The 12,458-nt window shown below is 40.9% G+C and overlaps 1 protein-coding gene across 1 annotated transcript in view; it reads right to left on the bottom strand.

Moving 5' to 3' along the window:
- Window positions 1-12,458, bottom strand: part of Tbc1d5 (TBC1 domain family member 5) — a 462,126-nt gene that overhangs the window by 76,745 nt on the left and 372,923 nt on the right. Inside the window, exon 16 of the mRNA XM_021186156.3 lies at window positions 11,993-12,078. Within this exon, the coding sequence (XP_021041815.1) occupies window positions 11,993-12,078 (86 nt within the window). The remainder of the gene's footprint in view (window positions 1-11,992; window positions 12,079-12,458) is intronic.

The raw sequence follows: 12,458 nt of genomic DNA, 5'->3' as shown, positions 1-12,458 counted from the left end.
CTTGTGTGTAAATCAAGATCCATAATTCAAAGATATGAAGAAGTTTATAATGTTGTTACCCCTTTCGATAAACAAAAATGTACTAGTCAAATTCCCATATTTCCAGTTGTGAAATTTCTATGTTGGTATAAGTACCGAGAAAGAGCTAGAGCATTATCAAGGGAGTGTGGGTAATGCATCTTCATCAGCACTAATAACCACAGACACATACAGACCAAGACTGCGCCGAGAGCGCTTCTCTCTTCATCCGAACAGCTTTTAAAAAGAGATGAGCTTCTTTTAAAAATGTTTTTGTCTTAAAAAATATTCTTCTTCATCTAGCACTCACAGCTTCTAGAAGCGTCTTACCTTTTAAACCAGCCCTTGCAGGTGAGTGTTTTAAGATACATGCCTAGAAGAAGCATGTTTTCATGGCTTCATTTTCAGGCATGACAGTTTTTACACCAAAGTTATTCAATTAAGTGCTGAATAAACTAGCAACCTTCTTCATGAACTAATAAATACCCCGCAACAGTACTCGTGGCTGTGGTGTGTGCTATGGTGTCGTGGGAATCGATGCAGTTCTTAGATTTGAAGGGCATCAGGGACTGGAAACGGATTGTAATGTATGTACAGTGTTGAAAGAAACAGCGAGTGGAATCTGGAGTTAACAAGACACTGAATAACCAAAGCCTTGTGACTGAAGTCTCTATGGGTATTGTCTGCCATTAGAGAGACGGAAAACAGTGCTGAGAACTTAGACTTTTGGCACTACCTTTGCCAGCAGCATTTTCTGAAGAAGCAAGAATCTGTCGGAAATACTTGCATCATAAGTCAGTTCTGATTGGACTGTTTGGGGACTCCTTTGGCTCAGTTTCAGTGCCTGTGGAAATGGGTGATTCTGGCTGCTTTTCCTAATCCCTGATTCCTCGCTTGCTTTAAAGAACTCTAGAGTCCTCACTACCTTATGTGCTTGAGTCACGACCCATTTCCAGCCGCCACCTAAAGCATTTCTGAAGCTTTAAACAACAAACAAGCCTTCTCCTTAACAAAAGTGAACAAAAATCCTTAAAAAGGCTCCCAAAATAAAAAGTTTGCTTATTTTACTAACTAAAATACAATTTTTTTAGATCAATTTCAATTTATTTTGAAGTATTCCCTCCCCTGCATGCTGATGTAGTTTTCAGGGTATTTCTTTTTACTATGTTCCCTTCAATAAGGCTGAAGGCTGGTTTGTTCATTCCGTTGTTCACGTCTGTAGTTTTTCCTTACTCTCTGCCAGTCCAATAATAGCATTTAAAAGGAAGGGATAGGGTGGAGAGATGGTTCAGTGGTTAACAGCATAGACTGCTCTTCCAAAGGTCCTGAGTTCAATTCCCAGCAACCACTTGGTGGCTTACAACCATCTGTTAAGAGATCTGATGCCCTCTTCTGGTGTGTCTGGAAACAGCTACAGTGTACTCAAATACATAAAGTAATTTTTTTTGGTTTTTCGAGACAGGGTTTCTCTGTGTAGCCTTGGCTGTCCTGGAACTCACTTTGTAGACCAGGCTGGCCTCGAACTCAGAAATCCACCTGCCTCTGCCTCCCGAGTGCTGGGATTAAAGGCGTGCGCTACCATGCCCAGCCTACATAAAGTAAATTTAAAGAAAATAAAGGGAAAGGATATATTTTGATCTGATTATACTTCTACCCTCATTTTCTTAATTCTATGGCCATAATTGTTACGTTCAAAAATTTTCAGATGGTAATGTTTACTGTTATTTTCTGTTGAGTAAAAATAGCAATATCAGAAGAATTGTAAAAATATTAAAATTAGAAAAAGATTGACTTAGATAACTTTTTTTTTTGCTAATTACTCAGATTTGGATAGAGTTTAAATAATAGTTAATTAAAAGTCACTTTAGGGCTAGAGCAATGGCTCAGTGGTTAAGAGCACTGGCTGCTCTTCCAGAGGACCCAGGTTCAATTCCCAGCCCCCACATGGTGGCTCACAACCATCTGCAATTCCAGTTCTAGGAGATCTGATATTCTCTTTTGACTGTCACACATGTGGTACAGACAATGGTTGTAAAACACCTATACACATAAAATAAAATTTAAAAATTAAAAAAAACCACCAAAACCCTCAACTTTCAGTCAACAAGTAGAATAAGAAATGAACATGTAATTCTGAAAGGAAGAAACACAAATGGACAATAAACATTTTATAGTGTTAAACATCTCTAGTCATCAGGGAAATGCAAATAAAACTACCCTGAGATACCATCTTATCCCAGTCTGAATGGCTGTCATCCAGAAATCTGACAGCCAATGGTAGAAGAATGCACACCAGGACAACCATCATGGAAACCAGTGTAGAGGTTTTCTCAAAAACCTAACAACAACATCATCCTATGACCCAGGCATGCCACTCCTGGGCATAGAAAAAGGAATCCATCCTATCATAGAGACATGAAAGCATCCATGTTTGCTGCTGCTCCTTGCATGAGAGCAGGGAAATGGAGCCAGCCCAAATATGCACAATGAAATTTTAGGCAGTTCTAAAGAAACATGAAAATTTCAGGAAAATTTTCTAAACACACTAAAAACACACTAAAATGGAAGAGGGTATAATTCTGAATTGATCACTCACTGGATAAATCTGGAGGGTAAAATATTAAACAAGGTAACCCAAACTCAGAAAGACAAAAAAATTCATATCCCCTCTATGTTTAGATCCTAGTCTGTGATGTGTGTGAAATTTGGGGGGGGGTCTAAGTATTAACAACTAGAAAGGAGACAAAGAGAGGGTGAAAGCAAGTGATGGGGAAGGGTGTGGGGCAGGCAAAGCACACGTGTGACATGAAAGACTGGGGGAGAAAGACTCGAGAAAGGACAGATTTAGAGGGGGTTAGGGAGAACTATGGGTTAGGGAGACAAGGAGGAAAGAGAATCTATTTATTACACCTGTTCAAAAATGCCTTACCGTTATCTAGTACCTTATATATTAATCAAAAATCATATTAAAAAGATTATGTTTAAGTGAAGTGCAAAAGTACTTAAAAGTGCATATACACATCTTGTTTTTGGGATAGAAACATCTTTATTTTTCATTTTGTCTAACTTTTTCAGACAGGGTCTCTATTATGTAGCCTTGACTGTCCTAGAACATGCAAAGTAGAAGAGGCAGGCCTCAAACTCAGAGAGATTCATCTGTCTCTGCCTCTTGAGTGCTGGGATTAAAGGTGTGGGAAACCACACCTAGATGAGGTTTCTTATCTTAGAAAAGGGAGTGAGTCACTTCCCATCTCAAGGAACCCCAGATTTTGTAGGATGTTATTAAAAGTACAAGACACAGTTAAGAGTTTAGGCTGTAAGGGAAACATTGTCATCCTGTTCTAAAGACCATAGTTCTGGTTGATTGTGAGGTATAGGAAGAAAGGTAGATTGAAAGGACAGCCTTGGTCTGGGATACAGGAGACCCTGTCTCAACACCTCCCTGAACCCCAGTGACTACAACTCTAACACCTGGCAGATAGACTGTTTCCCAATATGGTGCAAAGCAAAAGAAATAGTAATTATTATGGATAAAACCACTGGCACTGATAAATGGATAGGGATAAGGTACACCCTGGAGCTTACTTAATTGGGTCTGAACAATTTATAACATTGGTTAAACTAACAATAACGAGTAATTAGCAACTATACATTAATCATAGGATATAAAGCCATTAAGTTTCCTGAGATGTATCCACAGGAATAAACACTTCTATTTCTTGAGTGGTAGTCTTTGATTTATTTTCTGGTCTTATGATCCAGAGCCATATGAATCATTCCAGAATGTAACCACAGCTTACACTCACTGTCTTAGAAGTCAAGGAGCCTCTATCTTAGAAGAACACACTAAAATGGAAGAGGGTATAATTCTGAATTGATCACTCACTGGGAAGTTTCCTTTTCCTCTTTGCCCCTCTTTCCACAATTTGAGAATCACCAAATACAATGCAAAAAATTTAGGGCAGCTTCGGTTAATCCTATATGGAGGACAGTTAGAGCCTTAAGGCAGAGCCACTGAAACCAGTATCTTTCGAGAACTGACTGCTATAGCCTCAAGGCAGGAGTACCGAAGAAAGAATAATGAAAATGTGAGTCCACAAAAGACAGTGGTCCTACTTTAAAAATAAAGGCACAAATTAGACACAGGAAAGGAGAATTTGTTTTCTCTTATTTAAAAAAGATACGTTAGATAGCTATAATAACTTTTGAATAGCTAAGAAATGTGAAGGTGTAGCTAAATGAAGATAGAATCTAGGCTCCTAGATGTTAGTTCTTTGCAAACTCTATAGGTCTAATTCTATTCTTGCCAACATCTCTCCAAAACTGTACAAATCCAAGAGTTGATCATAAAAGTTACCTGAAAATTCAGGACTGAAAAATAGCCAAATGAGGAAAGGAAGAAAAATGGGAAGACAGCTTACCTAACTATCAATACTTCCTAAAAATACACAGTAAAATCCAGTGTGTTATGAGAGAAAAGGGAGAGTCCAAGAAGGAATGCAGGCAAGTTAGCAATCAACAATTTAATTGAATTCAATGGGAAAGGAAAGGCCTTTAAATGAGGGGTGCTGCAAAGCTGGCTATGCATCTGCAGTGTTCTGAATGAGAATGGCCCCCACATGCTCAGGTATCTGAATGTTTGGTCCCTGGCTGGTGAGCATTTTGGGAAGGATTAGTAGGTGCAGTCTTGTCGGAAGAGGTGTACATGTGACCCAGTGTTGGCCTCCTGCCTCTTGCCTGGATCCGGATGTAAGTTCTCAGTTACCACTACAGCAACAAGAATGCCCGCTGCCATGCTTTTCACCAACATGGTCATGGACTCTGAGACATAAGCAAGGCCACAATTAAAATTACTTAAAATCAGTTGCCTTGGACATGATGTCTCTTCATAGCACCAGGACAGTAACTAAGGATTTGAACAATGTGAAAGAATGATAAACTTCAACTCTTTTATCACTCTATATACAAAAATTAATTTGAGGTGAATTAGAGAATTGGAAAACAAATAACACTGGGATTAACTTCATCAAAATTAATTTTTTTCTGTTCATAAAATGATACTACTATATAACCTGCAGTGACCTAGGTATCAAGATACAGTGTGAAAGAGGTGGTAGAGAGACAATAAGAGCCAGAGGACTAGAATATATGATATAAGACGGTGCTTTCTTTAAACATATACATACATACATACATACATACATACCAAGTTGGGTAAGAATCTGGGAGAAATCCCTGAGGGGAGAGTTTTTAGGAATACATTCTACTTAGAACTGAGCCCTCAATAGCCAGAAGCTGGAAAGAACCCAGATGTCCCTCAACAGAGGAATGGATACAAAAATGTGGTACATTTACACAATGGAGTACTACTCAGCTATTAAAAACAATGAATTTATGAAATTCCTAGGCAAATGGATGGACCTGGAGGGCATCATCCTGAGTGAGGAAACCCAATCACAAAAGAACTCACACAATATGTACTCACTGATAAGTAGATATTAGCCCAGAAACTTAGAATACCCAAGATATAAGATACAATTTATAAAACACATGAAACTCAAGAACGAAGACCAAAGTGTGGACACTTTGCCCCTTCTTAGAATTGGGAAAAAAACACCCATGGAAGGAGTTACAGAGACACAGTTTGGAGCTGAGATGAAAGGATGGACCATCTAGAAACTGCCATATCCGGGGATCCATCCCATAATCAGCCTCCAAACGCTGACACCATTGCATACACTAGCAAGATTTTGCTGAAAGGACCCAGATATAGCTGTCTCTTGTGAGACTATGCCTGGGCCTAGCAAACACAGAAGTGGATGCTCACAGTCAGCTATTGGATGGATCACAGGGCCCCCAATGGAGGAGCTAGAGAAAGTAACCAAGGAGCTAAAGGGATCTGCAACCCTATAGGTGGAACAACAATATGAACTAACCAGTACCCCCCCCCCCCCACACACACACACTGCTCGTGTCTCTAGCTGCATATGTAGCAGAAGATGGCCTAGTCCGCCATCAGTGGAAAGAGAGGCCCATTGGTCGTGCAAACTTTATCTGCCTCAGTACAGGGGAACGCCAGGGCCAAGAAGTGGGAGTGGGTGGGGGATTTTTGGGATAGCATTGGAAATGTAAATGAAATAAATACCTAATTAAAAAAAAAAGAAATAAAACCTGAGCCCTCCAAAGTCTTTCATACTCTGCACATTGCTCAGTTGTGGATCTCTGTGCTTTTTATTTTTTCTTTGGTATCATGAAGAGGACCTTCTAACATTGGGTGGTTGTTGTTAAAATCCAATGTATCCAGTTACAAACCAGAGCCCACCAAATTTCATCCTGGGAACCAATGAGTTTATTGGGCTTGCTTAGAGAACACAGTAAGTAGTTTTTCACAGAAATATGGGTAATCCCATCATGGCTACAGTGGAAAATCCTCACATCTCATGGAAGATGGCTTCCATAAAGCCATACATAATAGATGGAGCCCCTTCCAGTCTTTCCCATCCTGTATACTCTAGCCCTTCCCTAGGACCCCAAGGCCATAAGTAATTAGGGCAGAATAGCATACAACTGGTTGGGAGGAATGGCTGGATACTCAAGTGAGAATCCCAGGACTCTCCCCACACACTTATCTATGAGGAAATGTTATGAGTCACCAAACCCAGGTGAGATGATGTTTGCAAGCAGATACAGCCCAACACCTTATGCTGTAGGCTGTTTGGCTTGGAGGACAGTGCTGTACAACAGAATTGCAGGGATAGTTAACAGTTAAAAGGATAGCTATGAGTTTCTATTTAATATAAGAATCACACAGAACCATTCCCACAACCAATGAGCAAATAAATAAACAGCTATATAGACATATAAATAAAATATTGTCTCAGGCAGGACTGATATAACAAGGACAGAACGATAACCAAGGAGAAAGTGAAGGGGTTCATTATTGCAGAAGGACCCATGAGAAGGAGCCTTTCTGAATAGAGACTGAGTGTGTGCCAAGAGCACTCTTGAGCAGAATGCTCTAGACATGGGAATAGAGAGGTCATCCACATGGGCAGTGGAGTGCAGTTCACTGTTACATGGCTGCAGCCCAATGGACGTGTGCACTAACAGCCAGAGTGAATGACAGTAGATAGCAAATGACTGCACTGCGAGGCATGGGAAAAGATTTTTGGATTGATTTTCCTTAGGTGTTTAAGGGGGTTCTGAGTGGTAGATGGTTTCTATAGGAAAGGGAGGAAGCAGAGAGGCTAACAGGGAGGTAAATGGCTAGGTGAGTCATGGTGATCCATTGATCCTAGCAGCACAGAGAGGGTCCCGTTTGCTGCAGGACATTTTACATTTTGAAGGATTTGCTGGTGGACTTGATGTGTGATATGGGATAAAGCAGAGGAGTCAAAGATGATTTTAGGAGTCCGGGTAGTACTATTCACCACAGTGGGGCTCCCTTTCTGTCTTGTTAACCACCCTGCAGCAAGCAGGTATGTGTTTATGGGTATGGAGGTAAAAATCAATAATTCATTCTGAAAAGAGTTACATTTGAGACTATTAGACATGCAAGATAAATAAATAAATGGTGAAATATGAGTCTAGAGAAGGAGTAAAATTGAAGACATAAAGATTCTTCATGATAAGCAGAGTCATGTTGTAGGCTCAGTTCTCTAGGGAATGAGTACAGACTAAAGGGTCTGGAAGGGGTCTAGGAAAGTAGAGGAAGAGGAGGAAAAAGATACACTCCATAGACCAAAAGAAGCTAAACAAGAAGGAAGGTCTAAGCAAGGATGCTTTTATCTCACTCAGCAGGGGGAATAAAACAGTCACAAGAGGCAGATGGAGGGAGGGAACTGGGTGGGAGAGGGGATGGGGAGAGGAATGGGGTGTGTGTGTGAGGATCAGGTGTGGGGAGGGACAGGAGATGCATGGAAATCTGCAACTGTATTGTGGTAGGGTATGGGGCATCTCCAGGAAGAGACAGAGAAACCTGGGATAAGGGAGGTACCCAAGAATCAAACAGGGTGTTTTTAGCTGTGACTCACTATACTATGGATATTGAACCTGAAGAGACCACCTCCTATAGCCAGGCAGGAACCCCAATGGAGCCATAAGGACACCAATCTACCCATAAAACTATCAACCCAAAATTTATCCTGTCTACAAGAAATGCAGGGACAGGGGATGGAGCAGAGACTGAGGGAATGGCCAACCAATAATCTGCCCAACTTGAGACCCACCCATCCCCTGGCAAGCACCAGTCCCTGACACAATTAATGATACTCCTGTTATGCTTACAGACAGAAGCATGCTGTCCTCTGAGAAGCTCCACCTACCAGCTGATTCAGACAGATACAGATACCCATAGCCAAACAGTGGATGGAGCTTGGGGACTCTTATGGAAGAACAGGAGATAGGATTGTACCCCCTAAGGGGGCAGGAACTCTATAGGAAGACCAACAGAGTCAACTAACCTGGACCCTTGGGGATCTCAGAGACTGAACCACTAACCAAAGAACATCCATGGGCTGGACCTAGGCCTCCCTGCACATATGTAGCCGATGTGCAGCTTGGCCTTCATGTGGCCAAGACAACTGGTGTGGGGGCCATCCACAAGCTGTTCCTGTCTGTGGCATGTGTTCTTCTAGCTGGGCTGTCTTGTTTGGCCTCAGGGAGAAAGGATGCGCCTACTAGCCTCACAAAGACTTGATGTGTCAGAGTATGGGGGATACCTAGACAAACCTCCACCCCCAAAGGAGAAGGGGAAGATGCAGAGGAGAAGGAATGTGGGAGGGGGTGACCAGGAGGGGGGCAATGAGCAGGATGTAAAGTGAATAAAAAAATCTTGTGCTTCTTGTTGAACTGTGTATGTTCTTTGTTCATTAATAATTTTATGCTTTGTTATATATGCAACATTTTCCTAATCTTATGTTTCTCTTTTTATTCAGATTATTATTTTTTGAGTGTATATACTTGAAAATATCCATTGCATTGGTGGCAAGAGGATGGCCTGGCTGGGTAAAGGTGCTTGTCATCAAACCTGAGAACATGGTGGACAGACAGAACTGATTTCAAGTTGTCCTCTGTCCTCCACATGTTACATATGATAGCAAGTACCTGACCTCAGCTAGCTTAGATTACCACAGGCCAGACCCTATAGACCACCCCAAGCTGGATGCTGCTGCTTTTTAAGCATGAATTCTCAGAAGGTATTGGGACAGTGGACAAGGAAAAGGCATCCTGACAATAATAAAGTTGTCCTTTAGGAGGTGGTTGTGGGCAGGGCTCTCCCTAGCAAGGGCATGGCAAGGGCAGATGAAAGAAGCACTGAGCAGACTGGAAGAGTTACTCGTGCAACAGCTCAAAGCCAGGGTGGCCTAGGAGCGGAGACAGAGGAAGTTAGGAGATGGTGGCACAAATACCCAGAAGACTGGAAGATTGATGGAAGGAGGGAAACACTGGAAGAGGGTGAGCAGAAGTAAAATATGAACTGCTGTAAACTGAGGGTTTTGGCTGTTTCACGAAAGCAGTCTGCTAGGGAAGAGGCATTAGGGTGTCCAGATAGCAGAGACTGAAGAAAAGGCCACCCAGAGACTGCCCCACCTGGGGATCCATCCCATATACAGTCACCAAACCCAGACACTATTGTGGATGCTAGGAAGTGCTTCCTGACAGGAGCCTGATATATCTGTTTCCTGAGAGGCTCTGCCTGGCAAATACAGATGCAGATGCTCGCAGCCAATCATTGGACTGAGCATGGGGGGTCCCCAATGAAGGAGTTACAGAAAGGACTGAAGGAGCTGAAGGGATTTGTAACCCCATAAGAACAACAACAGTATCAACCAACCAGACCCCCCAGATCTCCCAGGGACTAAAGCACAAACCAAAGAGTACACATGGAGGGACCCATCACTCCAGCCCCATATGTAGCAGAGGATGGCCTTGTTGAACATCAATGTGAGGCGAGGCCCGTGGTCCAGTGAAGGGTTGATGCTCTAGTGTAGGGGTATGCCAGGGCGCGGAGGCGGGAGTGGGGTGGGTGGGTGGGTGAATACCCTCATAGAAGCAGGGGGTTAGAGGATGGGATAGGGGGTTTCTGGAGGAGAAACTGGGAAAGGGGATAACATTTGAAATGTAAATAAATAAAGTATTCAATGAAAAAAGAGACCTAAGCCGGGCAGTGATGGCACACACCTTTAATCTCAGCACTTGGGAGGCAGAGGCAGGCGGATTTCTGAGTTTGAGGCCAGCCTGGTCTACAGAGTGAGTTCCAGAACAGCCAGGGCTACACAGAGAAACCCTGTCTCAAAAAACCAAAATAAAAAAAAAAGTAAAAAAGAAGAAAGAATAAAATGACCTTTAATTAAAAAAAAAAAAAAGAAAAAGAAAAAAGAGACCTTATATACTAAGTGGACCTAATATTCCTTTTTCTTTTAAACATACAACAATTAAGTATCTAAGCATACAAAACAAAGGGTAGGCAGGATTCATCACGGTAAGGATCTGAGTGTGGTTGTTACATGGGGACCTTTGGTGCCGGAAATAATCAAAATCCAACAGTCAATAAAATTTGTTGAAGTAAACGAACTAGTTACTAGTTGTGAAATAAGACTCAGATGAAATGAACAAATAGAATGGAGCTCCAGGCAGTCTCACGGGCCACGAAGCTGATCTTATGATTACATTAAGTAAGAGACAAACGTTTCCATCAAGGCGGGCGCTTTTGTAGCAGTGTTTCCTGCAGTGTTTCACTGCTGTAACCAAAGGTTCAGGTTGAAGTTAAAAGTCTGCCTCCTTGCTGTACCCCTGCACAGCGCTGGAGCCACCAGCCCCTAAGCAGCAGTCAGTTCAATGCAGACCATACTGTAGGTCTGCACTCCAGAAATGTATATGTAGGCTGCTGGAATTCACAAGAAAAGCTAACATACAGGAAAATGTTTAAGAAAAAATGTGGCTAACTTGGCAGCATTTATCTATCATTGCTAACATTGTTTTCTAGAGTAAACTTTGAAATTACATTCTAATTTGAAATGGTTTTGGTTTGACAAGTTAACTCTTGAGACATCTAAGCACAGGATTATGAAAGAACAAAACTGTTCATCAACCCTTTATGCCAATGTTCATTTCTTTTAAAAGTACGATTTTAATGGTTTTTTATTCCTACAGTGACCCTTAAGATTTCTATGTATGCAATCACTGATGCACACACAAGATGCATTTATAAGCTTATTTTGTAGTTTCAAAGTCAACTGGGAAACGCAATTTTAATTTTGTTACTGAAATAATTTAAAAATACATCATAGAAATGCCTCTTTTCATTCAACAGTAAAGATCCAGAAAGAGATTATATCAAGTAGAAACTATTCATGTTTATTAGTGTTAGAAATATGAAGCTGGTAACTTCAAAATGTTTTCTTTTGATATATTTAAAAATTTCATAGTATGTATTCATTGTACACGGTACTGTTATAAAAGAACATTTTCATGCAAGTATATGTTATATGTTGAACATATCCTGCCAATACTGCCTTCTTTTCCCCTTCCCAGCCTTTTGTGGCTTAAAACGGTTTCATTGTGTATATATACTACATCTTCTCTATCTACTTCTATGTTATTGGACAGTTAGGTTAGTTCTAAAACTACTACAAATAGTTATACAGCAAATGGTAGTGGGCAGTAATTCTGTGACGCGATGTTCTGGATCTCAGGAGTGGCACAGCTATGTCCTGAGGCTCATCTATCTCAGTGTGCTGAGGATACTACATATGGATTGTGGATTACTACAGTGCTTGTATTAACTCATATTACCACTATCATAAAAATATTGTCTTATGATACCTTAAAGAACTTCAAACAAAGATTCATTACATATATTATCCCCGACATGCTAAAGTCTAGAAAACAGAACTTAGGAAAGATGTAAAAATTCCCCATGACTTCATGACTGTTTGTGATTCACAACTGTTGTCGATGGACAGTGACTTACCGGCTTTTGTTCATAAGGTCGGCTCCCCGTGCTTTGTAGTAGTCTAAGTTGGGGTGGAACTGGTAAGTCACTGGCCTTGGATTTCTCTAAAGAAAAAGAAATACAAAACAGTGTCTAAATGACCAGATATAAGACATTTAGTAATTATCATCCCTGGCTAAAGGACCATATATAAGACATATAAGAATCATCATACCTGGCTAGATGACCATACGTAAGACATCTAATAATTATCAGACCTGACTTTTGTTCCAATGGTTCTTTCTTAGCTGATGAAAACTGAGAAACATCAAATATATTTCATTGTAACCTATGTTGTTGTTCAAATACATTAGTGCCATTAGGTTGGTTTCTGATGCTTTCAGTTACTTTCAAATATATATTTCAAAAATGAGATAATTCAGCAAAATTGAATAATTACTTGGTTTGTAACATAAGCATGAATAATCAAAAGAGGCCAAGGGAC

Source organism: Mus caroli, unplaced genomic scaffold, assembly GCF_978045245.1.
Source record: "Mus caroli unplaced genomic scaffold, Mus_caroli_1 scaffold_18, whole genome shotgun sequence".
Taxonomy (NCBI): domain Eukaryota; kingdom Metazoa; phylum Chordata; class Mammalia; order Rodentia; family Muridae; genus Mus; species Mus caroli.
This window is presented reverse-complemented; position numbering and strand designations above follow the sequence as displayed.